This window comes from Lampetra planeri, unplaced genomic scaffold, assembly GCF_965212315.1.
Source record: "Lampetra planeri unplaced genomic scaffold, kcLamPlan1.2.h2 scaffold_2062, whole genome shotgun sequence".
Classification (NCBI taxonomy): Eukaryota; Metazoa; Chordata; class Hyperoartia; order Petromyzontiformes; family Petromyzontidae; genus Lampetra; species Lampetra planeri.
In genome coordinates this window covers 2,190-21,071 of record NW_027614820.1, presented here as the reverse complement: position 1 = coordinate 21,071, position 18,882 = coordinate 2,190, and the positions used below count along the sequence as shown (strand labels likewise).

The 18,882-nt window shown below is 43.0% G+C and overlaps 2 protein-coding genes across 2 annotated transcripts; both read right to left on the bottom strand.

The window, feature by feature from the left end:
• Positions 1–116: 116 nt before the first annotated feature.
• Positions 117–6,788, bottom strand: LOC144740330 (guanine nucleotide-binding protein subunit beta-5-like; the record flags this gene model as incomplete). Its single annotated transcript, XM_078623201.1, is given in 14 exon segments — positions 117–240; positions 340–411; positions 2,319–2,330; positions 2,332–2,486; positions 2,626–2,722; positions 3,260–3,308; positions 3,510–3,601; positions 3,686–3,829; positions 4,090–4,222; positions 4,311–4,369; positions 4,371–4,388; positions 5,272–5,313; positions 5,413–5,549; positions 6,677–6,788. Coding segments are annotated over 14 exon segments (1,246 nt in total), but the record flags the coding sequence as incomplete, so codon positions are not given.
• Positions 6,789–7,512: 724 nt separating this feature from the next.
• On the bottom strand, positions 7,513–18,315 carry MYO5C (myosin VC). The gene is made up of 40 exons (XM_078623200.1): positions 18,289–18,315; positions 17,716–17,826; positions 17,446–17,617; positions 17,212–17,356; positions 16,984–17,140; positions 16,704–16,847; positions 16,550–16,631; positions 16,282–16,389; positions 16,108–16,214; positions 15,605–15,870; positions 15,456–15,537; positions 15,227–15,367; positions 15,010–15,132; positions 14,830–14,913; positions 14,209–14,340; positions 13,985–14,082; positions 13,811–13,897; positions 13,606–13,717; positions 13,215–13,426; positions 12,972–13,137; positions 12,755–12,901; positions 12,518–12,682; positions 12,173–12,266; positions 12,034–12,097; positions 11,683–11,957; positions 11,533–11,596; positions 11,383–11,463; positions 11,129–11,309; positions 10,966–11,059; positions 10,820–10,883; positions 10,552–10,720; positions 10,396–10,480; positions 10,053–10,151; positions 9,796–9,950; positions 9,544–9,633; positions 9,301–9,451; positions 8,936–9,221; positions 8,069–8,243; positions 7,908–7,988; positions 7,513–7,665 (listed from the first exon to the last, which is right to left on the bottom strand). The coding sequence occupies exons 1-40, from the start codon at positions 18,313–18,315 to the stop codon at positions 7,513–7,515; spliced, it is 5,229 nt and encodes a 1,742-aa protein (XP_078479326.1).
• Between the last annotated feature and the right edge of the window lie 567 nt (positions 18,316–18,882).

The following is an 18,882-nucleotide window of genomic DNA, read 5'->3' as shown; positions in this document are numbered from 1 at the left end:
GGACACAGAGAGATAACCTGCAACCAGCACATAACATCAGTTCCCATTCCACAAAGTTGAATATAGCTACTTCGTGCTGTTTATTGTTGAAGGAACGAGTAATGAGTGAAACATACCAACTCTCTTCTCCAAAGCAGTGCCTTGTTGGGCCAGTTTGATGGCATGAATATAACAGAACGAAGCCTCATAACCCAGCATTTCACAGTAGATTGCTCTCACCATGAGCTCCTTCATCTGCCTCTGAGGAATACAAACACAAACACATTTCAGCACCACAATGTTTCCCCTAAATCGATTTCTTGTACAAGACTGAACAGGAACAAATCCAAACATACAGACCATGGAAGTGTTGGGCGATGACACCTGGTCTTTGATGGAAGTCAGCTCACGCTGAATAAGTTTTTCCTCTTCCTAAACAGGAAACAAAGATAAAGGACAAAGATAATCAAAATATATAGACTTATATTTTTTATAGTTTAAATATATATGATGATAATTCAGAGCTACTACCCATATCACATAAACATTGTAGTAGTAGATAATAAATACTGATGCACAAAGTTGTTGAGTGATGCTGTCGAACAAACCAAAAGCACTTGATGTTTTGGAGAGTTATATTTTTAGCTTCTCGGCTTTTGACGGCTGACTGACATCTGAGCTGAAAGTGAAACTGAGAGGATGAGAGAAGAAAGTAGAATGATAACTCGTAACCACGAGGCAACAGAAAGACAGAAGAACCGTCCAAACATTCTTCTTTATCGACCAACTCGATGTGTAATGTGTTTCATTACATTTGTGATTAGCTCTGAGTTAGCTTCGTTAACCTTCGCGCGGAATTAACAGATGAACACATGATGTCATCAGACAAACTCACATGTTTGGAGGTTAATTCCGTTATTCCCCTGATGAGGCTTCCAAGTTTGGAGGTGGAGGACAGTTTAGCGGCTCCAGGTTGGGGGTCCAACGACAGCAGACCCGGCAGAGCTGTCAGGGTTTTCTCCACAACATCGCTCATTTTGGCAGCAAAAAGCGGGCAATGCAGCTGGCTGACTTACTACAAAATACATTCATTAATTCATCTACCCATTTCTGCTGCACTGTCTCACACAAAGCCAGCGTTATGTGTTAAGACACACAAAACGTAAACTGCTAACTTGCGAGTCGGCCATTGTTTTGCTACAGCTGAATGAGCGGTGAACTTTTGATGACGTCACTTCCGTACCGTGTTTGTAGAACTTTATTTAAAACAATCTACATCAAAACAAAACAGAAATGTCTTTACAGTGAACAATCAAATAACTAACACAGTCACATAAAGGAAAGACAAAAATACACCGCCGGGATATTCAAAACTCAGTTTATTGTGTTGGTAATATTCTGATCAACAGTCCTTTGCATTACTGTACACTAAACTACAATAAAATAATAATTACATTTAATACGAAATTACAGCCATTGGATGAAAGATAGGAGGTACATTCTAATAATTTGATCATATATGTCAACATATCAGTATGTTAACTGTATATGTATATACATAGAGATATCTTGAGTGTCTGCAGTGACAGGATGTGCATATTGAGAGAACTTGGGCCTCCTTTCATGTAAAACAGGTCATTTTAATATCATGAATTAAAAAAAAAAACATACACATTATCATATATTTAGAATATCATGTATTTACTCTTAGATGTGTTTTTCCCGTACTGGCAGTTGATCAGAAAACATCTGCTATTTCTAGTTTTGATATGTAAGATTTCCTTTATTATTTGTATACATTTTGCTGTTTATCCCATTTTTGTTCTACAGATCACGTACACCATTTTTGTGCAAAAAACAATAAATGATAAGTAAATAAAGTCTTTTATGTGACACATACAACAATACACTATTGTGGTCACTTCTATCCTAGACTGATGCTATTTACTACCAGTGTCATTTTCTCCCTTATACATTTTACACTCAAAGTTTTAATCGTAAGTAGTTGTGTACAATTTCTTTTCAGTCATACTGTAATACAAGCAAGTCTTTTAATGAGCACTGAAATATGTAAATCTACCCTGGCTGTGAGACTGAAGTATTTACAAAGCTATTGATATGACCTGTGTACAACCAGAAACCGATACTCTGTTTCTGTGATTGTACGCTAGAAAACAGAAAGGTTAGTGTGTCGTCAGGAGGTCACTCTACAATGTTCTCTTCTGCCTTCATCCTTAAGCCCAGATCTGAAATTTGAAAACAAAAGAAAAACAAAAAACAGAAGCAGTGATTACAACAGGATATCTGTGGAAAAAACATATGCAAATTTCAATTCATACTCTCAGTGTGTGGGTCCCAAGAGCCCGTGCAGAAGGCCGTCCCATCTGGGGAAACACGCAATGTGCTGACACGGTTCTCGTGTCCAAACAGGACGGACACCCTTGTTCCTTTGAGAACATCCCAGACATTTATGGTGTAGTCATTGTAGCCACCAAAAAGAAGCCGGCCTTGAGAGAACACACACATATTTGTTTTTAAAACTTGGCTTTTTCATGATAAAAAACACTGTTTTCAGGGCGGTCAGGACAGAACTGATGAGCTATATCGCTGGTATAATGTCGCATGGACCAGGTGTGAACGTCTTACCACTGAGAGAGAAATCAACACTGGACACCCCAAAGATGATGCTCTCCTTGGAATAGATAGCTACTTCTCTGTCAGCCCTTAAGTCATACAGGCGGCACTGGAACAAAGGTCAGTGTTTGAATCATCTCATCATTGAATCTGTTTACATTAGCACTGTCTTTACACCGCTAGCATGAGGGTCAAATCTAGACAAAAGATAAACAATAAATCATTGCGTAAATAAACCACTTTACAGAGTTTGAAATAACAGATAAATTGATGCATACAAATCAATCAAATTCAAAATATTAAAAAAGAGAAATGAAGCACGAATTAAATAATTACAATTAATGATGAAGAATTAATCAAATAATTATTTTAAACAATATATATTTGTTTCATATTGCTGTACATAAATTAAATTAGTAAAACAGTGCATCCATAGGGAAATGAGTAAACATATCTAAATACATATTGTCTTTTGTGTGTAAATCAACAAATAATTAAAAAATGTCCTTATTTGAGACAATGACTACATTGCATGTTTGCTTTAGTTCTCATTTTTTAATTGAAATAATGTATTAATATACACATGATGTTAATCATGTGAAGTGAGCAATTCATGATTAATGAGCAATTAGATCAGAGCACTCACTGTGGCATCATCTGAGCCAGATGCAAATGCATCTCCACTTGGGTAATATCTATTAATAAAAGAAACAAGCACAATGGTGTGATCAGTTCTATCTGGTCTGGAGGTCTGAGAAGAACATTTTCACTGGACTTCTTTCACAACCTGCATCATCAAAGATATTATGCGTGCACATAGGAGCTTAGAGAAACAAACATTTCTGATCAGAAACACAGTCCAACTCTGATGGATGCATCTGGAGGTGATCACTTACCGCACACTGTTGATGTCAGACTCGTGAGTTTCAAAGGACTGAATACACTGTCCTGATCGCATGTCCCACACGTTGGCCTTTTTATCGCAGCCCTGCATGAAAACACAATCACTGACAACTTAGACAACAGCACAAGTGATTCGATGAGTCTATGTTCAACAAGAATCTGCCCTCACCCCTGAAACAAACGTGTTTCCAGTCTCCGAGGGGGCCAGGTCCAGACAGAGCACGTCTGCTGCGTGTCCATGGAAACTCTGAAGCAGCTGCCCACTCTCAACATCCCATAACGCACATGTTCCATCCCCACTGGAGGTCAGGATCTTTGACACGAGCAGATGATGAGAACAAAGAATGACAGTCGTTCTGAAGACGATGCGGACAAACAGTCCGGTTATAAATGGCATCGCCTTTGCTGAGCTAACCGTCACGTGACTGTTGTGAATTATTAACGAAGCAGAGAGGCTGCTCTCCCTGACGCCAGACAGTAAAAGGAGATGAGCAATTACAGTTGAGTTAAGAGATGGAGGAATCAGACATTTTACTGAATTTGCGTTTTTTTTTCTGGATGGTGCTATCTCACCTGCATATCTGAGTTGGTGAAGCTACAAGCAGACAGGTAGTTTGTGTGCATGGCCACTGATTTCTTCTTCGCAGCCAAGTTCTCGTTCTTGTCCAGGGAGAGAGGATACACCGAGCATTTGTTGTCCAGGCCCCTGGGACACAACAAATGGCCAATTTCAGCACAAAAACAAACCACCTAATACACAACAATGGGATGATCACAGGCAGGAGAGCACTCACCCACAAGCGACAGCGCAGCCAGAGGGGGCGTAAGCGCACGCCATCACCCAGGTGCAAGGGCATTGTCACGGCGTGCTCCTGACGAACATCAAGAGACAAAGCCGCATGAAGCGATCAGGCCAGTGGGTTGAATCTCATTAATAAGTGAATAATTCAACAGCAATCAGCTGCACGTTGTGTGATACTGTGTGACTGAATACTGATATTCCCCTTCTAACTCCAGCCTTCATGAGCGCAAACAATGTTTTCTCACTTTAAATCACTCCAACTGAGAAGAAAAATCAGTTGTAGTTGTGTTCATTTTTAACATTAGTGGAGGCGTTGACTGGACTCTGCTATCCATAAAACATGTGGGTCAAAACCAGATGTATGGACAGGACCGTGTAGAAGAAGAACAGATAAACTGGGATGTCTCACATTTGGGTTCTGTCATTTGGCCTTTTGGTTACAAACAGAGAAAACCTATTTGGATGAGCCAGTGATGGACTGTTGGAAGATACAAGGAGGAGGCTGTGACGCAGCCACGCCCTGAACTCTTGTTTACTGACTATTTTCTGCTATATCCGTTGGAAAGTCTGTCTTAATGACGAGACATGACTATGAATGCTTTAGGGAAAAATTTACAATTTATTAATTTAATCAAATGAAAACATTTGCGCAATCTTAATTCTGCATTTGCTGGAGTCGCCCCCTGCTGGCCATTAATGCTGATCTTCCACATCTGCTTCAGTTTTCAGACGAGGAAGATGTTTAAATTCTATTCTCAGCCTGAGGGGTGTATGTATATGTTCAAGGGTCTAGAGCTTGAATAACTCCTGATTCAGAGGCAGCAGAAGGACAAAGTCGTCCAACACAAAACAAACTGAACTGTGCATGGAAAGTGCAAAAAAAAATAATGTCGGATCATTTTCATGCTCCAATCAAATACCTGCTAATCAAAAGAGAAAAAAAGAGGACATACCTTGTTGGTGGTAAAAGCGTCCCACACAATCACTTTTCCATCCTGCATGAAGAGATCAGAAGCAGCAAAGTGTTAAACTAACGAGACGCAGTGTGTGTGCGTGTGTGTGTGACACAGTGTGTGTGACACAGCGTGTGTGACCTGTGACGAGCTGACGATCCTCCTCTTGTCCTTACACCAGTCCATGCACAGCACTTTGTTGCCATGTCCCTTCAGCGTCCTGCGGGTCTTCATGACAAACTGGCCGAGCCCCTCCACCTTCTCTGCCACCTGGTGTACTGTACACACACACACACACACATGCACACACTCACCATTAAATCTCCTCCTGCATGAAGAACTAGAAAAACACTGAGAGCACAGACCTCCACCAAGCAGCTCATTTATATGAATCTACCTAACCTTATTTCATCTACATCAGAAGATTCATTGACCAAAGAAAACCTCCACTTCCCATTTGCAAATACGAACCATTTTTAGTATTAGTATTTGTAGTTATTGACAAAATTCACCATTTCTCGAATGGTGGTTTTCTTCTGGATAAAGCTCCAGAACTATTGAAGATACGACAAATGTGTTCATGCTGACTCAGCAGACTCTCTACAGCTCCAATCTGGTGTCAGTTCATGTCTTTTGTCTTCATTTGTTGACTCACAGTGTCTGAAAATCCACAAGTACCATAACGTTTCCGGTTCTGATCATAGTAGCCAGAATTTAATCATGATCCAGATCAAACTTTGTTATACTTCCAGAACCTACAGCAAATGGATCCTGTATCAACAATCTGACCATTTATTGTAGAGTTATCAACGCAGATGGTGAAAATGTCCCTATCTCTCAATGATGAAGAATCCTTAAAAATCTTCATGGATCCACATGGTTCCAGAACACTACCAACATTTAATCATCTGTTCCTTGTCCCATTGTCAGTATTTCCTGAAAATGTAATCAAAATCTGTTTGTAACTTTGCTAGTTGTTTTGCTGACAGACAAACAAACATAACCTCCTAGGTGGAAGTAATAAACAGTATTCCTCCTAAATGTTTGTTACATTTACATCCAGTGAGTATCTATAAAATCCTTCATTTAACACCCAATTAACTGGTTCCAACTCAGATTCTACATATATCACGTTGGATGCTCCTAGCACATCGTCCAGATGGAGGCTGAGGGTCATAAAATGGGGAAACAAACAAACAAACAGACAGACAAACAAACAGCCTGCTCCAGTCATTGTGAGGATCTGCTGAGTCATCTTCTCCTCATGGATCCACATAAAACAAGGCATCTCTCGCCTCCAAACGGAAATAAACAAGGCTGCAGAAACACGTCGGCTCTAATTCGTCCCCACACTGCGATGGCAGCTCCGGAGGAGGGAGGGAGGCCTCGCTCCATTTTCACTCACACTCGACATCGTGCAGCTTCGCCCGTTCCTCCTCCAGCTTCGACTTCAGCGTCTCCGACTCGGTCTTCAGGTGGGCCAGAGTCTCGTTCAGCTGTACCTCCTGTGTCGCCATTTCAGGGGTGAGAGGGGATCTCATATATTTCCTCGGTTCGGGCAGCGATCGGTGGCGAAACGGCTCAGAGCGGAGCTAACAGCTGATGCTGCTGTCATGACGTCACAGGGAGAAGATGCTCGTGCAGCTTCCTGCTGGGAGGATCCTGCATCCTGGTGGTGATGCTGCTGCCAACAGGCAGACATACAAAACGTTGTGTTTTCATAATAATAATAATAAGAATAATAAGAATAAGAATAGAATGCGACATAAGCAAGTAAACAAACAAACAAACAAATAAATAAAATCACTTGTAATATGGATTCATTTACTCTTCTGTGCTCTTTATTTCATAATTATTTCGCAATCGTTGGTCTACAAGGTGTCATAAAATAGTGGTAGTTTGATATAACAATCTTTATTTTTATTTACTTTATCTTTATTTACTTTATTCATCTGCCAAGAGAAATTCATAACCAAAAGACTTTGGTTTCTGAGCAAGTAAATCACTAAAACTAAATGTTATTGACCGGATTATGTAGTTATCATGTAGTTAATCAGCTAACAGTTCCTGCTGTTATAAAATAACAACATAGTACTTGATCAACGACAGTCTCAAAGACCTTTGTTGTCTTGTTCTTTTTTGATGACACTGGAATGAATCAATAAATCCTGGCCATGACACTTTACATACATTTAAGATCCCTATGTAAGTTTAGGTGTTTGAGGGTGAAGACTCGTTGGGTCAGATCCTGGTGACGAAGCCCAGGTGAAGGCTGCTTGGGACCTGGAGTAGCTCCAGAGCCTGGGAGGACCAGCAGAAAGGAAACATGACCTGGAAACGGTACTCTGTGTCCAACATCAGATGTGGGGACGCCTCACGATCTTGTAGATGTGACTGCAAACACAAACCAGTGACTTATTCATACAAACATCTCATAGTGTCAAACTGGCTCCTCTGTCAGGTGTGGGGTCTCCGGAGCGAGCCAGATAAGGGCATTGTGTTTTATATTCACTTTTAATGTTTTTTTGAGCTATGAGAGCTAAGTTTACTATTCTTTCTAAATTAACGGGTGAAGATGGTGGATTTGGAGAATAATTAATTTTTGTCTGTAACAATTCAATAACAATGAAGCTCACCTGAACTTTGCGGACAAACGATGACGCCACTCTTTTCTCGAAACCATCAATGGGTGTATATGAGTTTAGAATCTTGACAATCTAGAAGTTAAAAAACAAGTTGAGCACCAAGTTACCGTGAATTTATGACGCTGAGCAGCGCATAGTACTGGAACATGAACCTGAACAGGGTTGAGCTCTGTGCATTTTTCAGCGATCTCCTTGGCGTCATCATCGGTGGTCTTGTTGACTTGCAGCAGCCAGGCGGCCTGAGACAACGGCCTCAGAGTTTCGATGGCATTAGAGCTTTGAAGGTCCTTCTCCTTCAGCCACTCCTCCAAGTAACTAATGTTACATCTGCACAGAGAGAAACACTGGGAACCTCCATGATTTGTGTTATTACTGCTGGCCACAGACGTTGTGTTTTTGCTGACATTTGTCTGTTTGTTTGTTTGTCTGTTAGCAAAATAACTCAGAAAGCTACAAAATGGGACCAGGAACAGATGATTACATGTTGGTAGTGTTCTGGAACCATCTGGACCCAGGAAGTTTTTGAATGATTCTTTATTTTCAGCATCTGTGTATATATCAAAGTTTGACCCAGATCCTGGCGAAATTCTGATTGTTATGATCCAGAACAGGAAAGATTCGGATATTATATAATATTATAATAATACATTAATATCAATATTCATATCATAATATATTAATATTACAATATTAAGATATTATGGTGCTTGTGGATTTTCAGGCACTGAAAGACAACGACTGAAAGACATGAACTAACACCAGATTGTAGATGAGTCTGTGTGAACAGATTTGTTGGATCTTCAACAGTTCTGAAGCTACATCCAGAAGAAAACCACCATTAGAGAAGTACTTCCAAAAGGTAAAGGGATGTTTTCTTGGTTTTCTACTGATGTAGATGAAATAAGGTCAGGTAGATACAAAAAAATAGTGGGTGGAAATCACAATATGGTGGAAAGGAGCTTCTTGGTGGGGGTCTGTGCACTCGGAGGGCTTTTCTAGTTCATCATAACATCACCCACCTGATTTGCATTCCTTTCCTGCAGGAGCACATATCTTTGCGGAGCATGATGTTGTTGAGGGTAGTCGCACCGACAAGGAAGAAGAGCTGTTTGATCGCCTGCTTGATGAGGCTTTGCTCCATGCCGTGCTGACTCATGGTGGAGTGGAAGTGACTGAGCTGCTGAATGATGAAGGAGATGGTGTAGGGCTCCGAGTCTTCATAGATACTGTTGGAGCGCTTCCTGAAGCCGGTCGGCTTCATGCTCGAAATCCCCTGAAGGCTCTCGTGCTCCAGCATACCGGGAACTGTTGGTCAGGACGGTTAGGAAGTCACGAAACCACCATGAAAGAATGTCCGTTCATCGCGTAACAACATGTTTACTACCGATGGCAGGAGTGAGAGTGTTTTCCATGATGGTGATGAGCTGGTGGTACATGTGGATCGCCAGGTCGCTGAGAATCTGACGGTGTTCTGACAAATCAAAGTTCTGCAGGCAGTTCTTTGTCTGACGGGGAGTGTTCTGTTTCATGAACTCCTTTCGTAAACGATAGAGAAATGAAAAAGGATGAACGAAGTATTGTATATATGAGATCTTACTGCCCGGATAAAGAAAACTAAACTCTGTACCTCTTCTCCGCTGTACTGCTTGAGACAGTTAATCAGCTGGTACGTGTTTGACAGCCAGAACGACAGGAACACCAAGTCTTTGTGGTGGGTCTGAAACATTAGATTAGATTAGATTAACTTTAAGAATCATCTGGGAGTTCCAACACATGTTGAAAATGATTTCTCAGTCTAATTAGTTCAGGTATGAAAATCATTAGGCCCTTTCAAAGTAAAAGCCAATGCACATGAATAAGACAAACTGATAAACCTCACCATGATGACTTTTTTGACAGCACTGATGATTGCGTTCATGAGCGACTTGAGTTTGGCATCGTCGTTCAGGTAGTCAGCATAACGGACACACAGGAAGAGGATGTACGCTGGCAGAGCGGGGATCATGTTCACCACCACACCTGTGGGTTTCAGGTCTATGGGCAGATTGCATGAGACAGGTTCCAAAGAGGCTTAATCTAAAGAAATCTGTCACAACGTCACAAAAGAATACGACTGGAATTAAAAAAGGAAAATACCCAGAATGATGTTTTGAATGAGTCTGGACTCATCCTCCCTGTTGTACTCCAACATGCCCAGGTATTCTTTGGGGACGGCAGGTGCAAAGGTTTGGGGGGCTGTGTGAGATGAAAACACACTCTCAGTTGACACCATCCAGCACACAGTAAACAGAGTCCCAGTCTGGTGTCAGGAAGTCAGCACTGTCGAGAGCACCTTTTTACCTGCGGGCGACAGCCACCGAAATACACTGCAACTGTCATTTGATTTACACACACACACACACATATTGTATTTATATCTGATTTCACCACAGGACACTTCAATATATATTAGTACTACATCAACTTGATAATCGAATACCTTTCTGTGATGTTTCTAGGCTCTTTATTTGATGCTGTAGTTTCTTTATCCATCTGTCCCTCTGGTCAAGCTGCTCCTCAAAGTCCTGTAAAGGAACATTGGGTTGGATTCACAGCCACAGGTCGTGAGACTCTTTCTAAGCGACATGCGACACACCATATTCTCAGCAGCCAGCTGGGACGTCTCTTGTCTGAGTCTCCTCTTGGACTCGCTCTCGATCAGCTGCTGTCGTTTCAGATAATCGTTCTCTTCTTGAAGATCCTCCATTTTGCCTTGAAGCTCCTCCCTCACCTCCTCTAGCTCTTTGGTTCTCTTCTCCAAGCACCTGGAAACAGGCACCGAAGAGGCCGAAGGGGATTAAAAAAATCGAAACAAATCAGGGCGACAACCGTCAATACAGCTCCTCCTCCACTGAGTGTCACACCTGCGCTGTGAACTCTCCTCTTGAACTTTTCTTTGAAGGCTGCTGGTGACCTCCTCCATTTTTTCTTTCAGGTGACACACACACACACACAAAAACATGCTAAACGGCACTTTATTGCAAACCAATGTGCAGAGAGGTGACGCTACCTGTGAACTCTTTGTTCTGATTCTCCACATGGACCTCTAGTTCATGCTTCTGTCTCTGCAGCTCGGACACCTGCAGCTTCAGCTCGGGTAGAACCTGTTGACCAGACCACACCGTTGGACCCGTTTCACCCCAGCTACAACTGAAAACACAGTCTGTGCGTACCGAGTTCTCGCTGCTCAGCCTGGACACCTCTCGGCGGATGCTGTCGTTGACGTTACTTTTTTCCCGGAACAGCTTTTGTAACTCGCCGTTCTCGTTTTGGAGGTGGTCCACTTTCAGTTTGAAACCTTCCACCTGGGTCTCGTAGCTTTCCTTCTGCTCCCTCTGATGGCGTTCCAAGATTCTGCCGGCAAACACGGACGTGTAAAACACGGAGCGGGTTCGTCCCAGCTAACCCCAGTGTCCGACGCACAGACCTGGTAGCTTTCTGCAGCCCCTCAAAGGCTGACAGCAGATCTTCAACGTCATCGATCTTCTCAGAGTCTTGTGGCGTTAACCTACGCAAACACAATGTTCGACGCTTCGGTGACACTGGGCGGGAAAAGGGAGAAAATAATGCAAATTACCCCAGAAGGACCTCCTGTTCAACAACACCTCCAACCAGTTGTCTTGTAATCTCGTTCATTTTAGCTGGAGAAACATAAAAAACACCAGTTTAGCGTCATTATCTTTATGAATGTGGTGGTTTCTAGGCGCCGTCACTGACGTCTCTGCACCTCTTGCTTGTTCCGACTGCTGCTTCATCTTTCTTTCCATGTGATCCCTCTGGTTCTGCAGGTTGTTGAGATCTCTGCGCAGATCAGGAATCACCTTGACATGCTTGGTGAGCTGGATGACCTGTTCCTGCAGGTCCGCGTTGGCCTGGCCGCCCTCCTCCATCTTTGTCTGCAGAGTGACTCTGTCTTCTCTCAGCTTCCTTATCTCCTCTTTCAAAGCTGCCACCACCTTCTCGTGGTCCTGTCTTTGGATCTCAGTACTGTGCTCTGCAATTCTGCCGACAGCATTCAGAAATCTGGATGAAAATCTCCGATAAAAAACGAATGTGAAGTAGCATGTGACTTTCTTACTTCCTGAGCCTTGCTTCGTTTTCTTTCTCTTCGAGAAGATTCATCTTTATTTGATCAAACCTCGCTGTGAGAATGTCACACAACAATGTTGACGGACAGATTATACCATCATGTTTACAGGGATCGGGACTCTTCTCACCTTTCACCTCTTTAGATGAAGCTTCAAACTTTTTCTCCAAGTTCTGCTTTTCAAGGGTTAATTGGTCAATTTCCTTTTGCAACTGGGTAATTGTCTGAAATGGAAATATTATGTTGTTGGAGCTATTTGTTATTTTTGTAACATTTAATCATCAATTATTTCGGTTTTCTTTTGCTTGTCTGCACCTTTAGTTTGCTTATAATATGTAGTATTATTTGAGTTACTTTGAGTACTTATGAGTAGTTTGAGTAGTTATGCTTTTATTTTGTAGGTGAGCTGGCACCAGGACAAGATATGCACGGTGTTTTTAGCTCAAACAAACAGCAGCATGTAATTAACACGAACCAGTCGAGCGTCTTCTTTTGCTTTCTTCTCTTTTGCCTCCAAAGTTGCCTTCTGGTTGGACGATTTTTCCATCTGCGCCTCCAGAGCCTGAAGTCTGTCCACAGTTTGAGAATTGGAGTTGGCCAAAGTCGTCAGTCTCTCCATCAGCCCTCTGTTCTCTTTATTCTGCAAGGACACGTGGATTCGTTCCCGTCGTCGACGAGCCGAAGCTGAAGGATCATCTAAAAGCACCTTTACCTGCTCTTCGACCTTCTTCCTGAGCTGCTGCACCCTGTAGGAGAGCTGAACGTTCAGCACCAGGCGACGCATGCTCTGAAACCGCCGCCGCGCCAGCCACGCTCTGGCATACTTCTGAAGAACCAGCGCCTTATTCTCTTCCACCATCTGAAAGACTGACAATCTCCATTTTGTTCCTCTCATCGTGCTCGATTTGTGTGATCGTCGGTTCACAGACCTTCTGGTAGCGTCTACGGGCTCGCCAGCCTCGCGTGAAAGCCTGGATGGTTATGGAGGCTACACGGACCAGCTGGTAGATCTGTCTCATGCGATAACCTCTCCAGTGTCTTTGGATCACCATGGCCGCCCAGCCCTGCTTCAGCTTCGTTGCGCTCACTGTTTTTCTACAAAGCAGAACAGAATGAATGAACCTGAACAGATCCAAGAGAGCACAGATGATGTGGCTGTGGCTGCCTCTGACCGTATCGTCCGCTTCCCACGGACGTACTGTTGGATGATGATGGCTGCCTGCCTCGCACACAGGTACTTCCTTCTCTGGCTCCACCCGCGGACATTTTTCTGGATGGTAACACAGGCTCCCCGCAGCCGGTCCAGGCGTAGCTTCTCTAAATAAGCTACCTGACCAGCTCGGAAGAAGATCTTTGTCCGACCAAATTTGTACTGATTGACGTCCTGGAGAACGAGCCCAAAGGCAGCGGTAACACAAGAGATACCAAGAGGCCTCAGTTCACCATGTTCGCTTCCAAAGGTGTTTTGAATAAAAAAAAAAAAGGGAGTGTTTCCATGGAGAATGTGGACAAACACGCCGATGGAAACGTGACTCGTCAGAGGCTGGAGAAGATGCGTCTCACCTGAATCAACCTCTGCAACACCTTCTTGCAGGTCTGCTTCTTGTCACTGAGGCCTGTGTCCTGATGGGTCATGAGGATACTGTATCTGCTGTAAAACTCTATGTACGTCCACCTGCCAAACAAAAGGCAGCTGACACAACGTGGGCAAAAAAAACGTTGACAGGAAGTACGTCATCTGAACTCGACCGATGGAACCGAGAATAACCTGGACGGGTAACTCTGAGCACTGATCCGGATCGTTTCCAGGACTCCACACGCTCGCAGCTGCTGTACCACTCTTCTGGAGTCGTACCTACAAACACACACAAACACACAGTCAGACCGAAAGCATGACGAAATGCTTCACCTGTCTACCAAGCACACGTTGACTCATACTCACTCGAATGGGAGCTTTTCATCGTTAGGTTTAATGCAGCGCACATAGTGAGGGGTGGTCGCATTCAGCGTTTCCATCAATAAGGACAGGGAGCTGCAGAACTGCATCAAACCCCAGGAATAATGAGTAAAAGTGGAGGACACGCCCCCAGTGAGGTCGGCTAGAAGCTGGTAAACAGACTATGGAAACTTCACACTCGTGCAAACAGACAGAGTAAATATTTCAACCTTATCTCCAACAGAGGTTCTCAGCTGTTTATTGGCCGGTTTCACTCCAGGTCGCGCCGGTCTCACTTTCACACCTTTGCTCCTTTGACGTATTTGCTCCTCCTCTTGGAAAAAGTTGGCCACGAAAGGAAACTGATGGGAGTTACAGGCAGAGAAATATGTAAACAGAACAACATGCTGCGTTTTGAACCTTTTCATGACCACTGTGACCTCTTTTATTGCAGTCTTCTTCATTTTGCAGTTTACTAGCGTCCCTGACAAAAACATCCTTAAACAAAATCAGTCACTTGGCGCCATGAGAGCTGCTCAAAAACCGAAAGAGCTTCATCGCCCCCTGGTGGCTGGTTGCATGCTTACTGCATAAATGTTAGTTCTTCAATTAAAAAACACACATAAACATGTCGGTTTCAGACCATTAAGGATGAACTGCTTTGAAATCAATCACTGAAGACTGATTTGATTAAGAACCCATCAACTATCACTGCTTTATTCCTCGGTCAATATTGTTCTATATGACGTCAACAGTGCAATATACGCATTGACTGCTGCACCGTCCTCACATGAACATGTGAATACTTGTCCAGTTCCTATGTTTAGACCATAAACAGGACCTGTGAATACCTTACTGACTCTCATCACATCCACCAGTTCTTCATAGAGAGCGTCTCGGTTCTTCTCTAGAAAACCTTTGCATTGATACTCCACCTGACGAGATGAGAGAACGTTTACTGCTGACGTTACATGTAAATATTTGATTTGTCCATTTAGCCAGAAGTGTTTTGTTTTTAAATCTTGCTCCACCTTGTCAGCAAAGTGTTGTATCAGAAATGCCTCATTTGATAACTTGGGCTTCTCGAACAGAGGATTGGCATCGAGGTAGTTGTGCAGTTTTCGCAGCCAGCTGTGGTCAGTCCCCTGGGGAAACTGCAAAGTTGACGAGCGACAGTAATTATGAAACTACCATCTGAACTGAAAACATTCATTTGACACCTCCACTTTACATCCACTTAGGTCTCACCAAACATTCCTCATCAAGCAAGTCAAGGATTCCCATCTTCGCTTCGATCAGGTCAATGACCGGCTGGTTGTCATAGAAATCAATCAGCGTCCATGGGATGTCTTCTCTCATGTATTCCTCCTGCTCCAGTTTAAACACATGCTGACGGACACAAAGACAACATAACTCTCTCGCTCTGTGCAGACGATAGTTTCGTCTTTTGGAATCTGGATCTGTGACACACACGTACCAGGTTGAACTGCTGTTGGAGCTTTTCGTTTGCATAGTTTATACAAAACTGTTCAAAGCTGTTGACTTCAAATGTTTCAAAGCTGAGGAGGATATCAGGACGGGTCAGAAACAGCAGACAGAAACATACAGAGAAGGAAAACAACGTACCCATAAATGTCCAGAACACCAATGAACGCGTGCTGCTTTGCTGGGACCTGCAGTGCTGTGTTGATGCTGCTGATCACACAGTCAAACAAACGGGCGTAGATCTGCTTGGCGAGGGCATCTTTGGCGTTTCCTGCCTTCTCTTTGGGGACCGGCTTCACCACCGTCTCCGCAACTAGAACAATCCTTCGATGGCACAGCCAGCGCGCCAGCTCGTCTGCACTCACACACAACAACTCACAGAAGACTGCCAGATGGGGATCAGCCGGCTGAAAGATATGCAAAGCACCCAGTCACGTTAAAGGTAGCTGTATAAGATAAAGAAAAACTTCATTCATCCCAAAAATCCCAAGGAAATTGTTGTGCCATGTAATGCTTCATGTAACATATTACCCCAGTCCTGGCTGCATATAAATAATACTATAAAGATACATAATATAGTATAATACAGAATAGCGGAATACAAAATTATACACAATATAGAATCTCAGTGCGTTACGACTCACAGGAATTGATGATTTGTCTTCTCCAGAGCTCTTAATTTCCACATTTCCCAAATGCAAAATGGCTGCCAAAACTTTGAAGACATCGGACTGACAGCCCTCCGTTAACCCTGAAGAACCAGAAGGAGGGTGAAATGGACATAAGAGACGTGACACACACAGGTAAATGCTACTTACCCAGCAGTGAGAAGGTGTGCTGAGTCTCCTCCATTCCTTTCCTGTCATCTACTCCATCGATAGTAGTCTCACTACCCATGCATGTGTACTGGAACTTATCTGCACTCACTTCAGAAGAAAGAGACATGATCCTCTGTACTAATGAAGAAGTAGCTGTGTGTGAGTGTGTACATGTATTTTGGGACATGTACTGTTGTGTGCATGTTTCAGTGTTAGCATTGCAGTCGTTTTGTAATAAACCATCAGTACAGACGTAGACGGTACTCACGTAGTTTCAGTCCCTTGAACTCTGGCAGATGTGCACAGGAACACATCTGATAAAAGATGTGATAATTGCGCTCGTGCTCAGCCTGTGGACAACAGCGTACTGTGGCGTTAGGTCATGGGTCACATCCGACAACTAACAGCCTCCTCGTCTTCACCTGATAGATGACTCTGGATTTCTCCAGCAGGTACGTCCTCATGTTCGCGCCGATGATCCGGTACTTCCTGTCAAAGCTGATCTCTGTGTATTTCCCAAAACGGCTGCTGTTGTCATTTCTGGTTGTCTTTGCATTCCCTAAAGCCTGAGAGAAAATCAAGTCCTGAGTTCAAGTGACAATCAATGTTTATTGCAGCTTTCTGCTTGTACATAGTGGTGGATGAGTGAGGCTGCTGTTAGTTGTTTTTTTTTTAGTTGTTGTCTTTGTGCTTCTGTTATACCTCTGTTATTGGATTGGATGCCAGGACTTTGTCTTCGACTCGGGTCTTACTTCCAGATTTGCTTACAACGGCAAAGTACCTCATGGCATACCGAGCGGACACTGTTTTACCGGCTCCAGATTCTCCGCTGACTATAATGGACTGGTTCTTGTGGTTCCTGTGAAAAGAAACACTGTTGTAATATGGTTAAATATATGTTAAATTATAGTTAGTGATTCTTTTATCTACCTGGCCATCTGCTTGTAAGCCTCCTCTGCCACTGCAAATATATGAGGGTCCATGTCACCCATGTTCTGGCCCGAGTATGCGTGAATGATTGCATCTCCATAGAGAGGAAGCTGCTTGTAAGGATTCACAGCCACCAGTATAATACCTGGAAACAGCACAAGCTGAGCGACGAGCACACATGAGCTACAGTGAACACCTCAGTCCTTAGACAGGCCAGCACAGTCTTAACAGTACCGCAGTAGGTGTAGATGATTCTCGACTCCACAAATCGCACTTTGAGATTGTGCAGGACTGCGGGTTCATGGAGGTAGCTGAGGGCAGTGAGGTCGTTCTCTCCCACCAAGATGTCCGGGTTACGGAGAGGAGGGAGCTGTGGCTGTGACGGCTGCACAGAGTATGTGCACTCCTTCACACAGACAGGTAAGAACGGAACAGGAGGCCATTGTTATCCTCGTTATTACCATCAAACCATTACAGTCCAATGAAAGATTTGGTTTGACTCACAGTTCCGTCTTCAAAAAACAATTCAAGAACGTTGTCCCCCAAGTGGAAATCTCTCTGAATCTCTGCTGATTTCCACACATGTTCTTCATCTGGAATCCACACTCTGTTGTACTAAGAGAGTAGAATACATTGATATAATATATAAGGTACCTGGCGTCTGGCACCCCAACAGGATTTAAACACATATTTAAATATTTAAACACACACACACACACACACACACACACACAATAAATAAATACTCAACATATAACTATTCAGATCAGAATACAACACAACACATTTTAAGTATATAACATTTTGCTACATCATTTGTGTGTGTGTGTGTTTCATTTACTTCATACTTACTGTCGTTATTTTCTAACATATGTCGTAAAATCATTGTCTCCGTGTCAAATGTGGAACAAAAGTGAGCATTCAGACTTTAAACCCGAAATGACCAGTCTACATTACAGCCTGCAAATGACATGAGCTTTTACAACGTTTCCATATGTCTCAGTAAAACGACAGTGTGGAAATATGTGTTGAGTGTATTGTGATTTAAAAAAAAAAACGATCCAGATTTTCTCTTACCTGGGTGTAAAGCTCCAACACAGCCATGTTTGTGCATGATACGGTGGCAATTATACTTTAACGATATTTCGTTCCAACTCCTGTCAGTAAACTTCCCAGGTTACCGTGGAGTTTCCTTACCAACCCATCGCAGCTATGACAGAACCACCAGTCAAGTTCAAAATACAATGCAGTGTGATTTCCGGCCATTTTTCAAGGTAAAACACGTTAATTCATTCGACGTTCAAGTTAAATTGCGTTTAATTTCCCCCTATTACGGTATTTCACACCATACGGGAGAAATTCTGGCAGCTCTCTGCAGAGGGAAACCGATTCCTCTCCTGTTAACGACATTAACAAACACATTACGGCACTCTGACTATGACTTAGCGTTTTCACCAATGACCATGAAAACTATATTATTGTGCCAGTCCTCTTAATCATTCTGAACATGCCAATACACCAACACATTACAGACTTTAACGGCCATCCATTCCCTGATACAATCCCGCTCCGTTCCTTATTTGGAATCGTGGATTTATCAGCCTCCTGCTCTTATTTTGAAGGCTCATTCATCTCACTTCCGGTTCATCTCCAGCCTGACTTGCCTCATGC

Coding starts and splice junctions, on each gene's coding strand:
- MYO5C (XM_078623200.1), bottom strand. CDS start 18,315: ATGGCTGTGTTGGAGCTTTACACCCAG. Junction 14,341..14,829: donor ATGTGATGAGAGTCAGTAAG/GTATTCACAGGT, acceptor AACTCCCATCAG/TTTCCTTTCGTGGCCAACTT. Junction 7,989..8,068: donor CAGAGCTCAACCCTGTTCAG/GTTCATGTTCCA, acceptor TTTAACTTCTAG/ATTGTCAAGATTCTAAACTC.